Below are 23660 nucleotides of genomic sequence, written 5' to 3' on the forward strand. Positions count from 1 at the left end.
CGCCTGCGTACTTGCTTGGATCCGCGGGGTCTGACTGCGCTCCTCCGCGAGTAAACGCCAAGTGCTATGCGTGAAAACAGCATCTGTGCACTACTTAATGTATCTCTGCCGGTACAACTGTGTAGTGTATCAAATATTCCTAATGAAAGCTTGATTTCTTGACACATGTGGCCATGCTGTTTCACTTTTATTGATATTGCGATATAGGGCATTTGTGCTGCATTCATGTGGTGTCGGAATAAGTGGAAATACGAGTTCCTGTCTGGTAAAATTCACGTGAATGCCCCCCTTAAGTCGCAACAACTCAAAACTCAAAAAGTTTTGTCAACATTTACAAATCATTCTGCAGCACTTTCACCATTTAAATAAATAATTTGTTATACATGATGTCAAGTGTTTCCAATTTCTTTCTACACCATACAGGTATTGAAGCATGTGTTCAGGGATGCATGAAGCTGGGGGGTGGGAGGAGAACAATATCAAGCGATGAAGGTTGGGGTAGCCGAGTAGTACCGCCAAGAACTTCAATACTTTCACCCCTTAGTCAAAACTCAGTGTTAGGCCTACTTATTTGAATGAATATTCACCTACTTGCCAAGTGTAAGATGAGAAGATTGATACTACCATCATATCTGTAGCCTACAGTAAATACGAAGCTAGCCGGTTAGCTTAGTGTAGCACAAAAACTGGAAACAGAGACTCCAGGAAGTTACCTTGCTCAGCCAAGAAATAACCCCATAAGACCCTTTGTTTTTACACTTCGGTTTTTGTACAAATTAAACAAACGCGATATAGCATGTTGACAAATGATCTTTAGAGTTGTTGGTAGGCGGATTTTGTTACTTTCAGTTTGTTACCAGTCTTTGTGCTAAGCTAAGCTAACTGGCTGCTTTGGCTTCATATTCATCGGACTCCTCTCATCCAACCCGCAAAAAACAGCAACATATAAGCACATTTCTCAGTCTGTAAATTCAGCAAGAAATATTCCCCAATTTGTTTTCCGTTATTGTAGCATAAATGACTATGAAATGGGCCCAAACAAAATGCAACAGCCTACACGTTCTGCATGTGAGAGCAAATTGTCAGGCATCAGCTTAATCACATTTTGAAAACATGAGCCAGCTGTTGGTAATCCATAACACGTTGTTAGGAAGTGCAATAGTCGGGCTCTTATCTTGTCTTGCCTGTTAACAATCCGTTTTTTACAACCAAAGGTTCTTTACTGTCTCAGAGGAGGGGATCACAACAGCTGCAGCTGATAAGAAGGAGAATATATAGGTGGGGGATTCGTGGTTCATCAACCACAATCTCGATTAGTTGGTCCAGCGGTCAAGGAACAAGGACACGGTGCGTATCTATCCATCAAACCCGTAGAAAGATTTATGCAGACTATTTAACGGGGATTTGGTGTTCTTACCGAATTTGAGCTGTCTGTATGTGTGTGCGTCTGAAGGCTTTGAAGGTGGTTATACTCTCTGATTGGTACCCTGAGCTCATTTTCACTTCCATTACAAGTCTATCAATGTGAGGCTGGATCCTGATGAAAGGCCCTCTGCAGACAATTGATCTCAGTAATGATGAAGAGGAGGGGATAGGTCAGACATGCCACTTCTTCTTTCACTTCTCGGATCGGCTCGCTAGAGTGTGAAACCAGTCACAGTTTGACGGGCTAGTTAGATGTGTCGTGTGATGGATTGTTCTTAAAATACTCTTGAAAAATGGTACGGTGTGCATCAGCCAAGTATGCAAAAAGGCCTGTTGTGTACCCAGAGAATAGAGTACTTTCTCTAAACTAATTAATTAAATTTCTCTCTGCGCTCTTTCTTCTTTATTTTGCCACAAACCTTCTTTCACAACACTCTAGCTGATGTTAAAAAAAAAGAAAAGCGTTTTCTTCTCAGTCAATTCAACCTAATCAAAGTGTAGAGGGGGGAAAAAAAGGCAGGCAAAGGCACGAATAGGGATTCTGTAATTGGCCTGTTTTGCATTTCATCTCCAAGGATATTTTATTCACATGTCTGGCTTATAAAAGCTAAATTGTTTCAATTCTGAACTGATTGCGCCTGAAACACTAAAGGGAAGGGGGAAAAAAACACTGCCCTCATGCCTCCTACGGGGTTGTGCTAAACCACTTATTTCAGACTAAACTGGATTATAGACAAAAGACACAAAGCTGGAATGCCTTGGTTTTCCTGCATAATAGAGCTATCGCACCCGGGGAGCCGTTGCCCGGCTGGTAATTGAACTTATGCTTTTGAATAGTAGACATTTTAAACTGCAGGCATATTAGCGAGGATGCACATGTTTGTTTATTCAAGAGATCATGGACTTGGGGTTCATGTTGTCCTCTCAGTAATGTGTCCTCCCAGATCATCTCTGGATCACCTTCCTGTTTGCTTGCCGCCTGTATACTTCTTTGCTTTCACATTTATTTTCCTTAGAAAGTCAGAGCAGTTGGAAAAGTAGGCCAAGAGGAGGAGCGGCGGGGTTACAAATGTGTGCTGAGGTGCAATCAAAGGATTGTTTTATGTTCTCAATACTGACTCTATTCGGCGTCGAAAATCTCAATGTGCAAGTGAAGCACGAGAATGTAAATGAAACGCCGCCTCGGTCCTCGGCATCGACATATGGATGTGTTTAAGGTGGCGGTGTCTGAGCGTGTGCTGCGTCTGGGAAGAGTCAGGATGACATATCTGTTTGTCACGGGGCCAGGTATGAGTATGTATGGGAGCCGTGCCAGGTTTGTATACACAAAAACATGGAACACACATACCACCTCGTTGCCCTACGGACGGTGGTCTAACCACAGCGGGAACAAAGCTGCTTTGCAGAATCAAAGGTATTGCATGAAACAGCCATAAACAGCACAGGAATTAGCTCAGAGGAGTTCTGGGTTTTGTCTGGTTGGGAACCTGGCGCAGTGCCCCCCTTGCATATCACACCCAATTTTCGATGACCTGATCGCTCTAAAAATAGAGGAAGCATTTTCTTCCAGTCTCTCCTCCAGAGTGCTCTAAGGTAACTTTGAGTTGGTGTCTCGTAAGCCCACGTTTGGGCCAGAGAGGCGACTTGAGAGCTTGTGGAAGAGCCTCGTAAATCCGAGCTGGATCTCCCCGAAGCAGTGATTGAGATGTATTAACCCTGCTCAGCAAGCCTCTCTGGCAAAGTCTGCACAAAGTACAGCCCCTGGGCCTCGCAGACCACTTCAGCCCTCTTCATCTCTTTGAAGAGTTTCTGCTCACCTGCTTAGATTGAAAAGTGGCCACGGGATCTCCGTTTCTCCACTCCAGTGATTTTAGGGATTGACTCAAAGTGCACATTGAAACCTGGTGTGTGAGATTTGAAGAGGATAATCTGCATCCATCTATCCATCCATCTCAAGAGTTCATATAAAGTTCAAATGACAGATTTTCAGTGTGGGCTGTACAGTTGTATTTTTAAAAGGCATGGTTATTTTAGATGCCATTGATATTTTTGGAGAGTCTCATCAGTGTAACTACTTTTTTCGATTTGTTAAAATATATTTGAGCATATTTTTAATTAGTGCACAAGTAGCAGTTTGTTGGGAACTTTTTATTACTTTTTTAAAAGTACTTTCAACATATTATTTTTAGGGCTTTCAAAGTTTACGCGATAATAATGCGTTGTAATAATAATAATGTCAATAATTTCTTTTAGGTTGTAGAGTGAAGACACTGGCATCATATGAAACTAAAAAACCTAAGGACTCCATTGGTACCATGTCAAACTAGCTTGTGTAGAAGGAGGCTGCATAACGATCTAAACTTGCGCAAAATTTTGGCGAGGAAAAACTGTCATGGCCATTTTCAAAGGGGTCCCTTGACCTCTGACCTCAAGATATGTGAATAAAAGTGGGTTCTATGGGTACCCACGAGTCTCCCCTTTACAGACATGCCCACTTTATGATAATCACATGCAGTTTTGGGAAAGTCATAGTCAAGTCAGCACACTGACACACTGACAGCTGTTGTTGTCTGTTGGGCTTGAGTTTGCCATGTTATGATTAGAGCATTTTTTATGCTAAATGCCGTACCTGTGAGGGTTTCTGGACAATATATGTCATTGTTTTGTGTTGTTATCTGATTTCCTATAATAAATATAAACATACATTAGCATAAATTAGCATTTTTGCCCACTCCAATGTTGATTAGAGTAATAAATACTTGACAAATCTCCCTTTAAGGTACATTTTGAACAGATAAAAAATGTGTGATAAATTTGTGATTAATTGTGATTAACTCTGGACAATCATGCGATTAATCACCATAAAAAAATTTAATTTATTGACAGCCGCTAGTTATTTTAGACTTCATATCATATGGTAGGCTACATCTCCTACATCTACATCGTCCAAAAGGTAACAAAATCCACCTACCAACACCTCTAAAGCTCACAAATGAACACATTATATCTTGTTTGTTTACTCAGTACAAAACCCAAAGTATACAAAATGTCATTGTGTTTATATGCCAAACTTTCTTAAGCTAATTCTTTGTGCTCAATTAAGTCAACCAGCTGCTAGCTGTTAGCTTTTATATTTATTATGTGAGAGTGGTAACAATCTTCTCATCTAATTCTCAGCAAGAATGGGAACAGTTGACGTGTATAAAAGGATCTCTCTGTCTTTATGGATGTGTTTTATGTTTGTTTTTAAGCGCGCCTCAGTGGTTAGTCCCACAATCAGCAGGATGCTGCATTCCTTTGTGTCATTGAGGGCTACTTAAAATGATCCATATGCATGGTATTATTCTTTATTCCACAGGAAACGGGACTTATTTATTTAATTTTTTACTAGACTATTCCAACATAATTTTTTGCCTCATGACCTATGACGTTTCTGTTCTAGCCTTCACTTGAACTGGCACAGTTTCAGTTGTATTTTCACATGATAAAAACCCCACTTTGCTCCCATTTTTGGAACCTTGCACCATGTTATCAGTTGAATCTGTATGTACTGACAGATGTTAGTACTTTTCCTGTTTTTATTTTTAATAGCATTGAGATCATTGTAATTGTTTGGCATAGACATACATAGGCACATTGTTTTTATATTCAGTTGCCTAGCTGTGGTCTTTTGTTTTTATGTTCGAGCATCCGTTGTCACAGTGGGTTTCGAGTTAAAGTAGATTCATTATGGTTGACTGGTTGAAATGGTTCACCCTGCACAGCACTTTGATTTTATACTCTTCATTTAGTCTTGTTAAATACCATCTGATACTATTTCCCATAATTATAGCCTTCTGTATATTCAATATATTACATACTACAGTATATAAAATATATTACTGTTCTTTACTGTGTCCGGTCTTTCCCTGGAATTCACGGGGAGTTGACTGTAACACGTTTGACAGTGGCTCAAATTAATGAGAAATGGTGATGCGGATTGAAATGATGACCTTTTGTTGCCGAGCGAGCGAATAACTTCTTCAGCAGTGGCCTATCATCATGACATACTGCACCACGGGTTGTTGTCAGGTCTCCAGCGAAGGTTTGACAGAGTTGACCTTTACAAGTACTTTTTTTTTCACGTTTGTGATATTTTCAAAAACAACTATGAATATTATATGCCAATATTCAGCTCCACCGTGTTGTGCTTTAGCCGTACAACAAGTGCACTTGGTGCTCTACTAAGCACTTGAAGCAGCAGTGGGTAGAATTGGAGCCAAATTATTTTTAAAAAGTTATTTTTTTAAAAGCGGTCACTATATCCTGACAGTAGTGACTGAGAGAGGTAATCTGAGAAAAATCATTTGCCTCCGTCTCCTCCAATGCTCGTAATGGCATCTGCAAGATTTCACAGACCGGAGGAAAACAACCAATCAGAGCCGAGCTGGAGCCTTGCCGTCTCTGAGCAGCTGTCAATCACTCGCAAACTCTGATCAAACGGTCAAATTAGGCAGCACTGATCAAATATGAATCAATATTCTGTTACTGTAATGCCTATTTCTCGCCTCAAATGTTTTCAGAAACATCTTGTAGTGTACTGTTTAGCTGTAAAATAAGAATGTTTGTGACCCGGCAGCCATGTTGAGATCTGTTGAGGAAATACCAAGCACCGCCCACCAGTCGGAGCAAACTTTCTAATTTTACAGCTAAACCGTGCACGACAAGCTGTGATTGACAGCTGCCTCCATTGAAAGAATAGCCAATAGGAACGCTCTCTCTGGAATGACCTGTGATTGGTCAAAGTCTCCCGTCACGGGCTAGATTTTTTAAAGCCTGAAAAATATAGTATTTTTTCAATGAGCAACATGAAGACATAGATTTTTTGAGTTCCTTGTCTGTTTATTCGAGAGACGAGGCTCTCAGTCTGCAGAGTGGGAGAATCCTAACCCTTGCATCCTACACGCTCTTTTTATACACTTTTGACATTGTCTTATCTATTCTTCCACTCCGCAACCTTGAACCAACAGAGACCTATTCAAATGGTTATATTCTTCACTCAAAACACATGACATACGGTACATTGTTGTTCACACAGTGCACATGTTTTTGCAAAGGCTTTGGCCTTCTACACAGCAGTAAATAAAACATATTATAACAGTAAAAATGCTGATTTTAAACTACAAAACAGAGCCATGAGGAGGTGCAGAAGTCTAGTTTTCTCTCGGAACACTTGAATTACAATATGCTGAAAGGTTATTATGGATTTTTTGCCCAATGATGCCAACAATATACTGCCTACTGCAGGTTTAATAGTATGGTTGGAGTGACTACATTTCTTTGGCTGCAAAAACAAGGAACCATTTTGAAGTTGAGTTCTTCTTTCACTCTTCAGTATACACCCTGAACATATAAATGTGTTTGATTGCATTGTATTTTCAGGCTGTTGTGTTTACTCCCTCCATTGCACCACTGCAAATATTCTAATTAGCTGTCATAGTGTTGTCATAGTGCCGTCTCCTGTGTTTCCAGTCTTTATTTGCCTGAGTATTGAGCTGCAGCTCGTTTCATTAGCAATAATCATTAGCAGACAACAAAGCTTTCCCCCTCGTAGTCCCCAGAGGTTACTGAAGCATCTCTTCACAGATACAATCTGTAAATGACAATGGACAGGCGAGGAAATCAATAGTACACCCCCAAAGCAGTGGTGGTATGAAGATTATGATCACAGATGAGACATGTTCGTGCCCTTTGGTACGTGGAGATGAAGAAAGATCACATCCACTGGGATAAAAGTAATGTGAGGTTAGCCTGTGTTGCCTTGGGTTTAAGGATAAATAATGAAAAGCAATTCATCTGAGGAAGAATCTAGGATCTGGAGGTTTAGATTCAGACTGCTGAGAGTAATGGAACAAGCCGTCGCTGCAGCCTGCATCGTTCATGTATTGATCATTTTGTTGCGTCCTGTGGTTACTGAATTATTTCCCATTTTTGATGTGCTTTTGAGGCACAATACAAGTTAATACTGCAAGGCACATGTGGACGTTGCTGAGCATGCTCCAGCTGCTGATTTGAGAAAAAGCTCTACATTTTTTCTAAGATGGAATTTTTAACATGAGCCCAATAAGAAAGGTCAGTTGGTCCTAGCATTGGAAATATAGCCAGTCATTTTTCAACGCTTTGCCAGCAAAGTATTAAACAACCAAACACACTATAAATATTTCATGAGGGTTCCCACACAGCATTTGGGAAAGTGTTTAATATCCAGTCTGTAATATGATGAATGGAGTTGAAATAGTTGTTTGTTTTGATACGTCTGTGGAGGCCATGGAGGAAAAAAAATGTGTGCATGAATGGAAAGTTCTGATGTTAAGGTCACCTTCATTTATAAACAATTGATGAATTGACTCAGTGCGGGTGTTCTGGCTGTAACAAAAAGTTTTCTTGGTTGGCTTAAAAAGTGGTTTAAAGTGTCAATAACAAAAAAGAAAAAGATTTACTGAACTGATTTATTCATTATCCAGCTGTACTATCGTGAGCATGTAGCAGCCATTTCATTCTTGAGAGTTGAAGTGATGTAAGATCAGGCGTTCCTTTGACCAATTTGCAATCCATAGTGAATGTAAAGGTCCAAAATATTACAACCACCCAGAAAACTAGGTTTGGCTTGATGCTCTCACATGTGCAGTATGTTTTCTCCAACAGTCGTTCCTTCCTTTCCTGTGGATTGAGGGTTTGATCACTGTTTCTGTGTTTTCTTTGTCCTTCAGAGAAAGAACGTCCACCTGCTGCTGAATGTGTTTTTGCTGGCAGCCTGGGGAGCCGTCCTGTTGGCCTGCCGCTTCTACTGGATGGGCAACAAACCCCCCAACTTCTCCAACTCCGACAACCCGGCAGCCGACTCGCCCTCGCTCCTCACCAGGACGCTAACCTTTTCCTACCTGCCTGGCGCCAACTTTTGGCTTCTCCTTTGCCCAAACACGCTCAGCTTCGATTGGTCGATGGACACCTTGCCTCTGATCAGGAGCCTTGCTGATTGGAGGAACTTTCACACGGTGGTCTTCTACCTTGGGTTGCTCTTGCTGGCTTGGTTCAGCCTGTGGACGCACCAGACGGCTAAGGGCAAAGAGACCAACGGCAAAGCGCATCATTACACCAACGGCAGAAATGGGAACAGTAACGGACACAGTTACCAATATAACAATCATGAACATATGAACAACTCCCACACAGACGCTCACATCAATAGCGCACAGAATGGTACCAAAAAGCACTATGAGAGCAGGACTCCACTGCCCACCACTGAAAATGTGGTGGTGTTCTCTCTGGGCCTGTTGGCTATCCCTTTCCTCCCCGCCACAAACTTGTTTTTCTACGTGGGGTTTGTGATAGCAGAGAGAGTACTGTACATCCCCAGCATGGGCTTTTGCTTGCTGGTGGCAGTGGGGATGAGGTCCCTGTACGTCCGCCTGCGACGCAGGTCCTCCAGGGCGGTGTTGGTGTACTGCAGCGCTGCCGTGGTTCTTCTTTTCGGTGTCAAAACTGTTTTGAGGAACCGGGACTGGCGGAATGAGGAGATGCTCTACAAGTCAGGGATTTATGTCAATCCTGCTAAAGGTAAGTCATTCAAATCAGCATGCACACAGGTGCGACTGCTCTAGCATGTGTGCATACACACTTTTATGCACTTTTACACACATTCCCACACCAAAAGCCTCTTTCACCCATCATATTGCGTTGTCTGAACAGTGAGTGAGCTCTTAGGCACGGTTATGAATTTGTTAATGTGTTCTGCTGTCTCTCTACTGCCGCCCTGAATAATTCAAAGTCAAGCTGCTTCAAAATGTCATCTCTTCATCACTCAGCCCTACCACAGAATATACAAGTGCTCTCAAGTCAGTGCCCCAAAAGCAAAATGAGACTGGTGTACTCAAGGCTAAACGTATTCTTTAAAAAAACACTTGATTTTACTGTTCCAAGGAGTTGTACCTCTTTATCACATATCTTCTTATACACATCAATCAATCTGTTTAAAGTGGCAGTAAGCAGAATATTTTTGGCATCATTGGGCAAAAATTCCAAAATAACCTTTCAGCTTATTGTAATTTAAGTGTTCTGAGAGAAAACTAAACTTCTGCACCTCCTCATGGCTCTGTTTTCAGGCTTTAAAAAAATCTAGCCCGTGACGGTAGACATTGGCCAATCACAGTTAATTTCAGACAGGTGGCGCTGATCAAATATGAATTATTACTCTGTTAATGTAATGCCTATTTCTCAGCTCAAAAGTTTTCAGAATCATCTTGTAGTGTACTGTTTAGCTGTAAAATGAGAAAGTTTGCTCTGGCTGGTGGGCGGTGCTTGGTATTTTCTCAACTGATCTCAACATGGCTGCCGGGTCACAAACTTTCTCATTTTACAGCTAAACAGTACACTACAAGATGTTTCTGAAAACATTTGAGCCTAGAAATAGGCATTACATTAACAGAATATTGATTTATATTTGATCAGCACTGCCATATTTGACTGTTTGATCGGAGTTTGCGAGTGATTGACAGCTGATCAGAGACGGCAAGACTCCAGATCAGCTCTGATTGGTTGTTTTCCTCCGGTCTGTGAAATCATGCAGATGCCATTAGGAGCACCGGAGGACACAGAGGAACATGATTTATTTCAGACACCTGTCTCATGCACTACTGTCAGGATATAGTGACCGTTTTATACTTTTTTTTAAATCTTATTTGCTCTATCTCGCTTGGAAGGGCACCATCACCCGTCTCTGACTGGCACCTGTAGCAGCAGATAAAATATTCAGTAGCCTTCACATTCAAGGTCATCAGACACAGATTCCAATCCGAAGCTAAGTCCTCAGAGCTGCTGAGGAGGGAAGCGGGCCCGGGTACTCGCGAGGCAACAGCGGGACACGTTGTGTTAGCTAATTTCCCTTTCAGATTCTGAGCGGAGCTGAGGCGTGACAGCTGCTTGCTTTGGCAGGCCATCAGAGCCGAACAGAGCAGCGGCAATGTCCCCGACTCACACTCATTACTGCTAATATGAGATTTGAACAGAACCCAACCTCAGACGCAGATGCACTCATTGGATTGTTCGAAAGGATGCACAAAGCAACTCTTTCCCGTAAAAGACACTTCATAAATTAATCCGAGCATAACTGAGTGCAGTTGAATGAAGGACGCTGGGGTTGTTTTTCTGCATGCCTCTATTTGTACTGAATTTTCCTCTGGGATTCCACAGACATGACTTTCAACAACTAAATACTGTAAATACGTTGCTTAAAGGCACGCTGCATATTTTAGCACTTTAAACACTTGTCAACAAAAGCAGCAAGAGCCAGGATTTTATCTTCCTATTCAATATGACTTGTGGCGATGCAAGAAAAAACACTATTATACACCACTATAGATGCACAATGACTTCATAAGCCTATTCTCTATCTAATTTCACTTTTATTTTCATTCTGTTGAATCATAATTATTGACAAGTTTGTGCAGAATATAAAATAACCTTAAAAAACAGATCAATGATGATATTATGTTACATAGGAATCAGCATGGGCTATTATTTTACATGCAATACGTTTCTTTTTGCTCCATCACCCCCTCTACATTTATTTTCACACCCCATAGTCTCTGCACAAAATGTACAAAAGCTCTTAGCAACCTTATTTCACCTGTCAGTTGCCATTCAAACACTAATGCCAGTAGCTGTGCAATGGCACTGCGGTGGTCTCGATTCATACACACTGTCATAGGAATGACTGGGGCTTTTGGCACAAACGTCCCCCTGCTGCGTCATCTCTCCTTGCCCATAATGTCTTTCTCTTTAGAGGTTAAAAAAAACTCTGAACCTGTGTCAGTAAGGGGCTGAGACTAACAAAAGAAAATGATTACTTGCCACAGAAATGTCCTCTCCTGCTGCTTTAATGGAAAAGCTTTTAAAGATTGTGAAAAAGTTCTTTCAGAAGGTTGCAACAAATGTTCTTTTTTTTATTTTTTTTATTCTGTTTGATTAACCTTTTCTTTTGTAACCTGTCAGCATGGGGCAACCTTGGAAATGTCCTGAAAAGCCAGGGCGAGATGGAGGAGGCTGAACAGGCGTACAGAAATGCCCTCTATTACCGCAGCAACATGGCTGACATGCTGTATAACCTGTGAGTTTGTGTTGTCATTTATATTTTCTTCCCCCAAATGCTCAAGTTCATTTGCCTTTGAGTTAGGGCTGCACAATTAATCGACTATTAATCGCGATGACAATTTTGGCTTCCCGCCATTAAATGAACATGATCGCCTGCGATATTGACGTTTAAAATGAACGTTCTGCTCATAGAAAATTGCAGCATATCAAATCAAGCGCTTCCTAAACTAACAGCGAGCCACCAGCCGGTGATCGAGATGTTTTGGCTTCACTTTTGGGTATAGATATTATCTATACAACCAATGTGTTTATGATCAAATTAAGAGCATAGAATTGTTTATCTAGCTCTTATTGTTGCTAATTTTGCTCTTGAAGTGCACCAGATTGAAGCATTTAACTTGTATGTAGCTAACAAAAGAGTAAGGTGAATATTCCTGTATTTTTTCATATTGCAATATATATAGCAGAAAAACATGTTTTTCCCACATTGTGCAGCCCTACTTTGTACATTAGCAGGAATGTAGCACAGCATGGAAGTGAAAACAGTACTCTGTTCATTTTAATGTGAAAGTGCAATAAAAATATGTTGTCGCTAAAATCAATGAATAATCGTGATATCAATATTGATCAAAATAATTGAGATTAGTATTTTGTCCATAATCGTGCAGCCCTACTTTGAGTATCTGTTGATATCATTGTGTGCTTTCGTACTTGATTTTCTTTTAAGTGTGTCTCCTATCAAAGCTGTTTCAATGACTTAGGAGCGTGTGTGAACAAATGGACGAGTTCTCCTTTTACATGCGTGCGTCCATTGATCAGAGCTGTTCTCTCAGAGGAAGTGCTGTCTTGTCTTGTATCCCCCAGAGGGCTGTCTGTCTGACAGGGCTATTAATGATGCTCTTGTAGCCTGAGGGGGGAAACACAAAACATCCACAGCCAACTCAAATGTCTGCGGTTTGCTAAGATCTAAATCTTCCTCTTCACTTTTATCAGCTGCTTGTGTTCTTGTCTAATCCTAACAGAGCCTTCTTAACTCTAAATCATCTCCTGTTAAAGCTCTAAACTGCCTGTACTCGTCTTTGCTTTTGTCTGCTCCAGCGGTTTGCTGCTACAGGAGAGCAACAAGTTCTCAGAGGCGCTCCACTACTATAAGCTGGCCATTGGGAGCCGGCCAACTCTGGCTTGTAAGTACAGCTCTTCTTTTTTATTGACAATCTGCAGCTCTTGTGGTTGTGGTCTGTGCTGTGTCCAGGCAACAGTGAACACAGGCTGCGGTTATGTGAAGGGAGAGGAATAGGTGGCAAAGGGCAGCGGGTATACGAGCTAGTATTCAACATTCAACGCAGCTGTCTGACCGGCTCTCAAAGCCAAGTCAGACATGTCAACAGATCAAGCAACCGCGTGATGTCGTTTATTATGAATTCAGGCCGTGACTCGCACTTCATTTCACCCCTCCCAACGTTCACTACATCTACTTTGTTCTCTCAGTTTTCAGCGTGTCTCTCCCTCTTCTTTGCTCATCACTCTTCCTCTCCTCCCCCGTGAGAGTTCATCAAACATTTTTCCTGCTTTTGCTGGAATTCCATACGCTGTCATCTTCCGCAGGTTGATTAGAACAAATCGCTCGCAATCTTATCTGATCGTGCAATAAATTATCTCCCCGTTGTTCTAGACATCAGTCAATGACAGATAAACAGAGAATCTTAAACATCTCTTCCTTTCTTCCCCCGGATTAATTATCGACCTAATCAAGATCGCGGTTAGACTAGAAAATTTCCATTCAGCGTGGCAATTATCCAATCTGTTATAGCCGATAAGGAGGTTAATTAATTACCTCGAGCAGCAGACACGTTGAAGGCAGAATTAGAATGTGAAGGTTGCACCATTACTCTCTGCCGAATTAGGAGCTAACTGGTGCAAACTGTGGTGTTTTCATTTAATATGCGGAGCTATGCTGTTTCATGATGCATGCTATTGATTTCTTTCACATTTGTTGCATACAGAAAATCACTTTAGAAGGCGGATGAAGTTGGAAAAAAAAGTTCTTATCTGTTGCGCTTTAAGTGCAGATCCATGCAATAAGAAAAAGCCTATATTTTGAGCATCTAATGCAACACCATGTAGCGCAGATAAGACTATGAGGTGTAAGGATGTGGAATCAAAAAATGTGAGCTTTCAAGATAACAAATTCCAAAGACAGAAGAGGAAGAAGATAACTTCCACCCCCTCTTTAACTTGATTACACGTCAACACCTCGTAGAAGGGGCTTCCAGATTGATCTGCTCGATCAAGGTAATTTATTCCAACAGCCAGACTTGATAGGGAGTTGTTTAGAGAGGCAGGTCCACAGAGACTAATTACTCTCCAGCTGCATATCGATTATTAGATGTTGTCTTTGACCACTCATGGAAAAGTTTAACAAGCATCCAAAGCATCCCACAGGATGCATGCAAAGGTCAAATATACATTAAAGCATTAATAAGATCAACAAAGGTTTATGTTCCACCTCTAGGGTGTAATACATATAGAAATGGTCATTACTCGTCTTTTCAGCACCATTGAGCTCTGAGGCTTCAAGTCAGTGAGAGACACTTGTGTGAAGGAATTGACCATTTAGCAAAAATGGTTATTAGATTTGGCGGAAAAGCTTCTTCTCTTTGAGGGTTTATATCTACATAGTTGCATTGTTGTGTTTCTACAGTAGCCCAGAACGGACAAACCAAACACTGTTAACTTTATCTGCTTGGGCCGGAGTCTGTAAGGTTACTCGCTCCCGTCGCCACCGCTCCCTCTCTCTCTTGCTTCACCACTCACTTCCCACAAACACACACACTCTAAGCACTCTATTCTTACAACTGGCTCTAGAGAGGGCCATTCGTGTCTTCACGTCGGCCACTGTAGCAATCTTACAAGCTTGTCACACGGGAGAAGTTGTAATCTGTAACCTCACCGCTACAGTAGATACCGCCAGATCTTTTACACTGTTCCTTCAGGAAGAAATTTCTAGTTAAAATCCACTTATGCAATTGTCACGAAGATTCTGACTTTCTAGGGCTGTCCTCGACCAAAGAAAGTCGACCAACACATACGATTTTATCGACACATCTGTGATACTGAGTTACCCCACAAAGAATTGTACACCTGCATGAATCTGTTTGGACATTACCAGTCAGCTGATCCGAGCACTGCCTGAACTAACCCTATATACCATGTTTTGTTTCCCCAACAGCTGCCTACTTGAACACAGGCATCATCCTGATGAATCAGGGTCGCCTAGATGAGTCCAAGCGCACCTTCCTGACGTGCGCTGACATCCCAGATGAGAACCTGAAGGACCCCCACGCCCACAAGAGCTCAGTCACCAGCTGCCTGTACAACCTGGGCAAGCTGCTCCATGAACAAGGACACCAAGAGGTAACGACCCAAACCGCACAAAAATATAATTCATACTTTGCTTTGAAAGTTCTCTGAGACTATGATAATTTTCGGCAACAGTTTACCATAGAGAAATGTAAATATCATACTTGGCTAAGTGCTGACTTTTACAAATTATCCACAATTACATATTTATTTTAAGGAAGTTAAGATATGTTGAGACAATTATGTTATTTGTCAGTGAAGGACCCATAGATCACCGCGATATAAAATAAAATGTACTGTACTGTACACACTTAAATCTATTTTCCTCACATGTATGTATTTTGAATCATATCTGCAAACATATTTTGTCCAACAAACACCCCCATAGTTCCCATCGGAGTTCAAAGAGTCTTCCTTTACGTGCAGTACTGTGCATGCTGGGAAATGTAAAACCATAGTGAATTGAGATATGATGCAGGCTGTTGCCCAAGGAGCTTTTTGGGACACTGAGAAAATGCTGGGTTTAATATGGACATGTTCCAGGAGTGTTTGTGTCATAGGGGACGCTGTGTTTTGTGCCGATAATCCTCAGGCTTGTTCCTGACAAATTTGCTCTCTTTCAAGCCCCTGAAGACCTACAGCGTTGGCAAAAGTGACTCGCTTTCCAATGCTGCACATTTATATTGTACATAAGCACTGATGCTGCTGATTCAATCAGGAGTGAAGCAGCGGTACTGCAGATTCAATAAGGGCTTTTATAAATTGTTGGCACGCCGGAGAAAGAGAGCGGTCCCACTTCCTCCGACCTCTAACCGCAACATTTGCTTCAGCAATAAAGTAGTTCCAGCTCCTTCTACCGTTTAAATTCTGAGGTGAATCGCTGGAGCTGCACTCCATACATACCAGAGTCAATATGTGACGCCGCTCTAGTCGTCTTAACAGCCGTGACACTGAGGATAGACCTTTTCTGCTCGACTGTGTATGAACCAGCCGCCCAGCGACCCCCGATTCTACGCTGTGTATTCACAGTGTCGGGGCCCCGGCTGCAGGGGAGGAATGACTAGTTACCACAGCGGCAGTTTCTCTGGCTGGGGTCTCTCCGCTCTCTAATGCAAACATCCCCCACCTTCTTCCTTTTTTCTATTTGTTTCATTCACAGGAGGCCCTCACAGTGTTTAAAGAAGCAATACAGAAAATGCCAAGACAATTTGCACCGCAGAGCCTCTACAACATGATGGGTAAGAGCTGCTTTTGTTTGAAGACCACCAGCAATAAAAAGCTGTTGTTTTTAAGTGCAGGAAATGTAACGGACAGTGGAACTGACGGTTGTTTTTGGAGTATTTTGGAGCAACTGGCTGCTCTACATCATTCATTTTTGTTTTACTTTGTTGTTCTGGGTCCCTTAAAACAAATAACCTTTTTTGTTTCTTCTGGACGAGCAGCGTCTTAACTGGACCAAACTTTCAGTAAGCATTAGTGGATTACTAATTGCAAGTAATACAACTGCTTACTTCATTAGCTGTTTTACACGTGCAGCTTTGAATGTGGGATAGCCCAGGGCTCACTAACACCCACTGTGGAGCAGGGATATCCCCGACTTTTGGGAATTTGCCCCAGAAACTCAGGTTAAAGTCACTTGGATGAGTTGCTCAAAAACCAATAGAATTTGTTGTTGTTTGTAATTTTAGATGTTTGTCCATTAAAGATTTCATATTTTCATGGGCAGAAAAGAGGAAGTCAAACATTTATCATACTGCGAGTGCTGTGAGAATTCAGAAGATGCTAACCTCGGGTTCACATTCCTAGTTGTGAATCTTAAACCTGCGGGCTTACTGTAAAGCCATGGCTTATTAGATATGAAGATGAAAACTAGGTTAAGCTCACTCTCGCGTTCTGCAGCCTGGTGTTTAGGTTAAGCCAGGGCTGAGATATGCTGCAGGAGTGCTGGTATGCTGCAGGAGTGCTGGAATGAAGTAGAAATGTGTAAAATCAGTGTTAGACATCAAGCAAACAACCATTTATATCAGTGATATCTTTGTTTGAGAGCTCTGACTTGAATTAATGCTGTTAAACAGCGTTTTGAGACAGTAGTAAGCGTTACAGTATCATGTTAAACAGAGTTAATTTGCTTTTCACTACAAGAACAAGTCAGTTTGTTAGATTACAGCTGTAGAACAGCTGCTTTCAGGCTCATTATAGCTGCTTTCTCTTTGCTTTTTTACTTTTTTTTTCTCTCTGTCTCCCTCCTGCTTTCTTTCTCTCACACATAATGCAGCTACTTACACACACACACACACACACACACACTTGAAACCTGGGACGACTGTAATCCAGACTTGGTAGTGCCACGGGTTCGCTTATGTGTTGGCAAAATGCAATTTGACAGAGCTACCGAGATTATGTCAAAATGTTGATGAAAGCTCCAGTCACCGTTCAGGAGCAGCGCTGCGTCTGTAACGGAGGCACTGAGCCAGAGATCTGTGATTTCTGCAGCTCAGCATTGTTTCCTCGCTGAACTGATTTGCACATTTGGCCCACCTGCTCATATCTATCTACAGTTTTCACTCACTGCGGCATGCTCTCATGCTGTTTGTCAGACGCCAAGGAGCAGAGGCTTTCATCAGAGGCGGACCTGGGTGGTAATCTGCACCCCGCTGGTCTCGCTCCAACACTCTCTGGTGGGCCGAGGAATGTTCCACTCCGAGGAGCCGGTTTTCAGCTCCTTGGATTCAACGTCACTTCTAATTGCACGTCTGTGCTAATCTCGTACCGACGTCTGCTGCCATGAGGGCGAGACAAGTATTCTGGCCGCGTTTAAACCCATCAACTCATCAAGTGGTCGTGTCAAAACAGGCCTGTACATCTATTTTTCAGTGCCTTGGGTTGGTGGTAAATCTCTGAAATCCAGATAATCCAGTCTATTAAAGGCAGGGTCGGTGATCTTGAAAAACTAGCAAGAGTACACAACATTTTTTAAACGGATCCGAGTAGGGCTGACCCGAATGCTTCGAAGCTTTGATTGTTGCCATGGTAATCAACCTCCAAGTCAGTATTCAAATGCTTTGTTTTCTGTTTTGTTTTTTATATACAAATATGTAATAACAATGTACAAATCCGAAATTAGTTAATTGAAATAGGGAATAATCCCACAGCATTATTCATTATTCATATTCAACATTAAATATTCTTAGTTATTCTCAGACAGATATCGCTGTTTATTATATGTAGAGTTGCTTGTGTGTACAGTAGTGCAGGCAGAAAGCCCATATAGTCATTACTTTTGGGCTGAATGAAATGATTGGACGGGTTTATTACAGTCCTGCGACAGCCACAGATACCAGAGTTTCTTCTTCTGTTTTTTGTCATAGCATTTGATTTATTGATTGCTGTCGGGATGTAATGAGAATTTCAACTTATATAACAAAAAATGTTTCTAAAATATTTACCAACCCTATCTTTAAACACATGGATGATTAATTAAATAGTCTTTTTCAGTATTCTTCGCATAAATCTAAGTTTTAGAATGAAAAAAAGGACAAGCTGGCCATGGGAATATAGGATGCTTTAACAGATATCTCTATGTTGCGACAGCATGGAGATCCCCAGATTTATTCTTTTGCTTTATTTGATGTTAGCTGTTGACAAGGACATTTGTGATTATGTAGCTACAATGTTATGGATTTCCAACACTTAAAATCTGAAACAGGAGGCTGTACTGATGGATATCACCTTGAAAATATTCGTGGGTGGGTGGGTTTAAGCCTGGAGCTTTAATGTTTTTCACAATAAAAGGAGGTCACGTTTTAAATTTGATGCCTTTTACATGCTTATGTGTTTAGAGATATTATTACACCGCGTTATCTCTAAATTCACAGTAAAAGGAGATCGTCTGTTCAATAAAAAAGGTCCCTTAGTTGTGATTACGTGTGTGACACCTGTTACTTATCACAGTTTCCTATCAGGGAAGTGCTTAGTCCTAATCCTCTCAGAATTAAAGTGTCAATCCGCTCTAGTCTAAACAACTTGTCAGCTCAAGTTCTAGTGAAATTTGAACAACTGGGATGCATTCAGTTTCTTTCCCCTAAATATGTGATAATGATTTTAACTGTTGCGTCCAATTACCAGCCGATGTTGTCAAATTCTTGCAATAATACACGTGTTATTGGACGACTATGAAAGAGAGGTTATTGTTTTTCCAGGTGTGAGTAGGCAGAGGGTCAGATGTGGCGGCGGGGGAGGTATCGGATGATGTCTGACAGATCGGGGAGAGTGAGGGAGTGTGTTATAGAAGTTTTTAAGACATAAAAAAACACTGACAGTGACTTAAATGTTCATTACTGACTGGGTATCAAAGATTTGCTGTTGTGACAGACATAGAAAGTTATTTTTGCAATGTGGCACTCTAAATCAAAGAGTAAGATCTGCATTCTGTTAGTTCACTGCCAGATATCATACAAGTAAACATATAATTTGATGAAAATATAAAACAACAGGGGGTTTGAGGACGGACTCCGTGCCCCTCTGGATTGAGGTCTGCTCTCACCGCCGCTATGTCATAGAAACTCTGAACAATGGGAAGACGCTTTATGATGTCTTAACCTCTGACAGCTTGACCCCTGACCTCGACCCTCACTGTGCTTTCACAGGAGAGGCCTACATAAGACTGAACAAGCTGACTGATGCTGAACACTGGTACAGAGAGTCCCTGCGGGCCAAGCCGGACCACATTCCTGCACACCTCACCTACGGCAAACTCCTGGCTATGACGGTAAGACTTTAATTTCTGTGTCATCCTCGCTCGTTCTACCTTTTAAAGCAAGACTTTAAAGAAGAAATAACAAATTATTTTTCTGTCACAAGTTGAATTCATAGATATTTTTCTGCCGGCCGACAGAATCAAACCCCGTGTCATTGGCTAACTTTTTGTTTCCCTGAACAAGTTCTCATTCTCTTCCTGTGCTTGCTCAGGTCTTTTAACTTTCCTTTTTATTACACTCTCTTTCATCTCTCTGGCTTTTCATCAGTTCTCTCTAGCTCTTTACTGACGGTCGTAATGTCCTCCTGAAGTCCCTACAGTTAATCAATAGTGTGTGGGTGAGAGAGAGGGAAAAGATTGTAGGAGAGTGAGCATGGGAGAGCAACGAGAGAAGGCTGACCCGTTGTGTTTCTCAAGATGCTCCTGTCTGTCTTGGGAATAGGACTTACTGATTAAAAACGTTGTCCTGGCTGCCCCCTTTTTTGGTCCATGTAGCTGTTAATAGGTCTTAAAAAGTAGCTCCAAAAGCTGCATTTGCAACTTTGAACCAACAGCAAAACAGATAATAGGCATTCGGCATGTTTGCAACGTTGCTCTGCAAAAAAAAAGAATTGAAATCTCTGAGCAACGTAAAGAAAGGAATCCACATCTGCCCGGCATTTTCCAGGACATAGATAATATCCTCTCAGGGTCACACAGCCGACCTGGTTTTCAATAACCAAAGCAAATGCCGTCTGTGCGGAAAGGTCTCAGGGGCAGACGCAGTTTCCAGTGTCGCCGAGTTTACGAGGAGGTGGTCATGCGGTCGGGTCATACAGTCATCCGTTACAGATCGCAGCTAGATAGGCGTGTTTGGAGCTGACCGAGAGGAGCAGTCGGAGCTGAAAGGGACTGTCAGAAGAGAAATAAACAAATTAGAGGAAGAGTTGCACAGAAGGTCAAAAGAAGGGTGGAGGCCTTCTCTTCAGCTGTCACCCCTCTCTCCCACAGCCTAGGCCCTAATGAAAGGACGTCAATGTGTTCGATAGCCTGGAGCGGTGGGATCTGGATCCCCACAGAAAGTACTAGAGTCTTCCTGGCCTTGTCCCTTTTCATTTCCCTAATGGAAACCGAGCGTCTTTCAACTTCTTTTCATTTATAGTCTTTCCAAAAATTATGAGTTTTTGTGTATCACAACAGATATGTGTGGAAGAACTTTGCTCGCACATCATTTCACATCAATTCGCTGGGAAAAAAAAGTTTTCTTTTAACAATTTTTGTCAGTTTTTGTATCAAAGTTTCACATTAAGCCCTTAGGGAGGAATACTGTGACATTTTGGGAAATATGCGTGTTTGCTTTCCTGCCTAGAGCGAGATGGAACATTAATACCACTCTCATATCTGTACAGGCTCACTGATTGACACGTTATATCCCGGTTGTTAAATCTATATAAAGGTAGCAGGTGCTAGTAGGCAGATTTTGTTACTTTAGGATAGGGCCAGGCTAGCTGTTTCCTCTTCTTTCTGGTCTTTATGCTAAGCTAGGCTTATATTTTGCTGGTGGTAGCTTCATATTTTAACGTACAGACATGAGAGTGGTATCAATCTTTTCATCTAACTCTCGGCAACAAAAGCGAAATGTCAAACTAGTCATTTAATGGTGCTTATTCTTCCTTATGGGTGTCATTCATTTGTGGCTCAATAATACCATTCCATAGTGTTTCCTCTGTGAAATAGTCCTAGGGTTGTAGATCATTGTGTGTCTAAATTAAATTGAGCTCCAGCTCCATACTAGATTGATTTTCCCATCCATAGTCAGACTGATGGTCAGCTTAAAGACTAGTTGAAACCACAGATAAAAGTCGCTTGTTAAGCTGACATGAATTCCTCTCTGTACAAAAGCCACCACACATCAAAAAAAAACTATCTGAAACCAAACGCTGTCAGCGAGGACTGTCAACGGGAACAAAACAATTCTTTAGAGGAGAACGTTAAGACTCGGTGAAGTGGACTCGGGGAAGAATTCATTGGGCCGTGAAGAGAAACTCATTTTATTTAAGAACGTGTTATTGATTTTGGAGGAAAGTAGAGCTCAAACCTGAGGGGATGAATCTCTGTAGATCTCTGACCATGATGGATGGTAGAGGGGCTTTGAACCTCCGTGATACTGTGAGTGCAAATAATGCCGTCAGAGGAGGGAACTTAGTTGTTCAAACAAGCTTAGAGCCCCTTTATCCATGAGGAAAATATGAAAGAATATATCTTTGTTTTCTTTTTTTTGTTGAAATGTGTCGGAAAGTTTCTACCGATGAATTAAAAGTATAGGGAACAATTTAAAGAGGACTCATTATTAGTCATTTACAGGTGCATACTTGTATTTTGGGTTTCTACTAGAACATGTTTACATGCTTTAATGTTCAAAAAAGCCTAGTCTGCTCTGATTGGTCAGCTGACCCACTCTGTTGTGATTGGTCAACCAAACCAAACTCTTCGGACTCCGCTCCAGCTCCACTCTAACTAGCTTTGTTTGAGGGCATGCCAAACTATCTGCTAGGCTAGGTATTATGCAAATATGTTACTTGGTGACTAGGGATGTGACGGTGAGGAAATTTTCCCACCGGTTAATAAACTTGTGACAACACCGGTGTTACTGATTACATCGGACATTTTACAAGAAACGATGATTGTCAATATGTGTAGCGCGCTTACTTTGATCTTTACGGTCGGGTGGCTGTGTGTCTGGCTCTCTGGTAGAGCTTTTGCTGCAGGGCCACAGGGGTCTACCTGGCGCCGCGCACACCGGCTGTGACCGATCCGTCCTCCTCACGGCGATTACCTCATTAACATTAACACCAAATTCTCCGCCATCTCTTGGTTTGTCAACTCTCTTTCGTCCCACGTGTGAAATATGACACTTGCTACTCTGAGCTGAGACTGCGTATGCAGCAGATGCATTCACTTTCAGTTTGTAGCGTCCGTCGTCCGACTATCTATTGATAAATGCCGCTGATGCGCCAAAATGAACTAAATGGGTTTTATTTCTGTAAAAAAAAAAGCAAAACGACGGTGGGGGCGGTGGGCACGTATTGTAATCGGTGTGCGCCTGACCACCGTGTAACACCGGTAACACCGACTACCGCGACAAGCCTACTGGTGACATCACCACGTTATGGAAGAAAAGGCAGGACTTCAAGCAAGGCATTTCAGGCAGTTCAGGAGCAGTGTTTCTGTGGGGGAGAGTAATGGTACATGTACACGGGTGTTTTTTATTGAGGAGCGGCCAACATGACACCCCGGGTCTCGAAATCGCGCTGCCACCCTACCAGAATGCATTGCACGGCTGCTTACATAGACAATGAATGGGAAGCGTGGAAAGGGCGGAGACTGCGGACAAGTACCATAACTCCTTTAGGCGTTTACTTTGGGCTTTGTAACTTTGCAGGCCGTTTACATGCACACAAAATATATAACACACTAATGGATAGGGGAAAAGCATAAAAGCATAATAGGTCCTCTTTAATGTATTCTCTTCCTGCTGTGGCCCCTGTGCCTGATGACAACAGCATTTAAGTGTGATCAAAACCAGTGCAGGAAGTTGACTTCCCAGCAGCACCCGCTTCTTTCATCCCGTACCTCCTCACTCCCTGTGGCACCATTGTGAGTGATGAAGACGCTTTAGACACTGCCAGGGGTTTTGAAATTCAGATCCTTGCGGGGGAGGTGGAAAGACTGCGAGATAAGGCTTGGCAGCAGGGTCAGAGAAGGGTGAGAGGAGCACGGTGGAGCTGAGCTGGTCGCTGAGGCGCAGAGAGTTGCTGTGATTTGTGGATGAGAGGAGGACAAAATAGGGGAGGAAGGGAGAGTTAATAACCCAGATCAGTATCATCCCACCCCGCTGCGCTGACCCTTCCACACCTCCGCTGACACTCCGGAGATCAGGATGTGATTCGGTGCTCTCTGTACACACCACAGGTCAGAGATGGACACGGCCGCCCCGATGCTTGCAGTATTG

At 42.1% G+C, this 23660-nt stretch overlaps 1 protein-coding gene across 1 annotated transcript in view; it reads left to right on the top strand.

Annotated features, from left to right (window-relative positions):
• The window catches only part of tmtc2b (transmembrane O-mannosyltransferase targeting cadherins 2b), a 114230-nt gene that overhangs the window by 68251 nt on the left and 22319 nt on the right, over positions 1 to 23660 (top strand). Inside the window, exons 3-8 of the mRNA XM_074631828.1 lie at positions 8175 to 9021; positions 11455 to 11569; positions 12652 to 12737; positions 14783 to 14967; positions 16073 to 16151; positions 19560 to 19681. Of these exons, the coding sequence (XP_074487929.1) occupies positions 8175 to 9021; positions 11455 to 11569; positions 12652 to 12737; positions 14783 to 14967; positions 16073 to 16151; positions 19560 to 19681 (1434 nt within the window). The remainder of the gene's footprint in view (positions 1 to 8174; positions 9022 to 11454; positions 11570 to 12651; positions 12738 to 14782; positions 14968 to 16072; positions 16152 to 19559; positions 19682 to 23660) is intronic.

The sequence above is a fragment of the Sebastes fasciatus genome, chromosome 4 (genome assembly GCF_043250625.1).
Source record: "Sebastes fasciatus isolate fSebFas1 chromosome 4, fSebFas1.pri, whole genome shotgun sequence".
Taxonomy (NCBI): Eukaryota; Metazoa; Chordata; class Actinopteri; order Perciformes; family Sebastidae; genus Sebastes; species Sebastes fasciatus.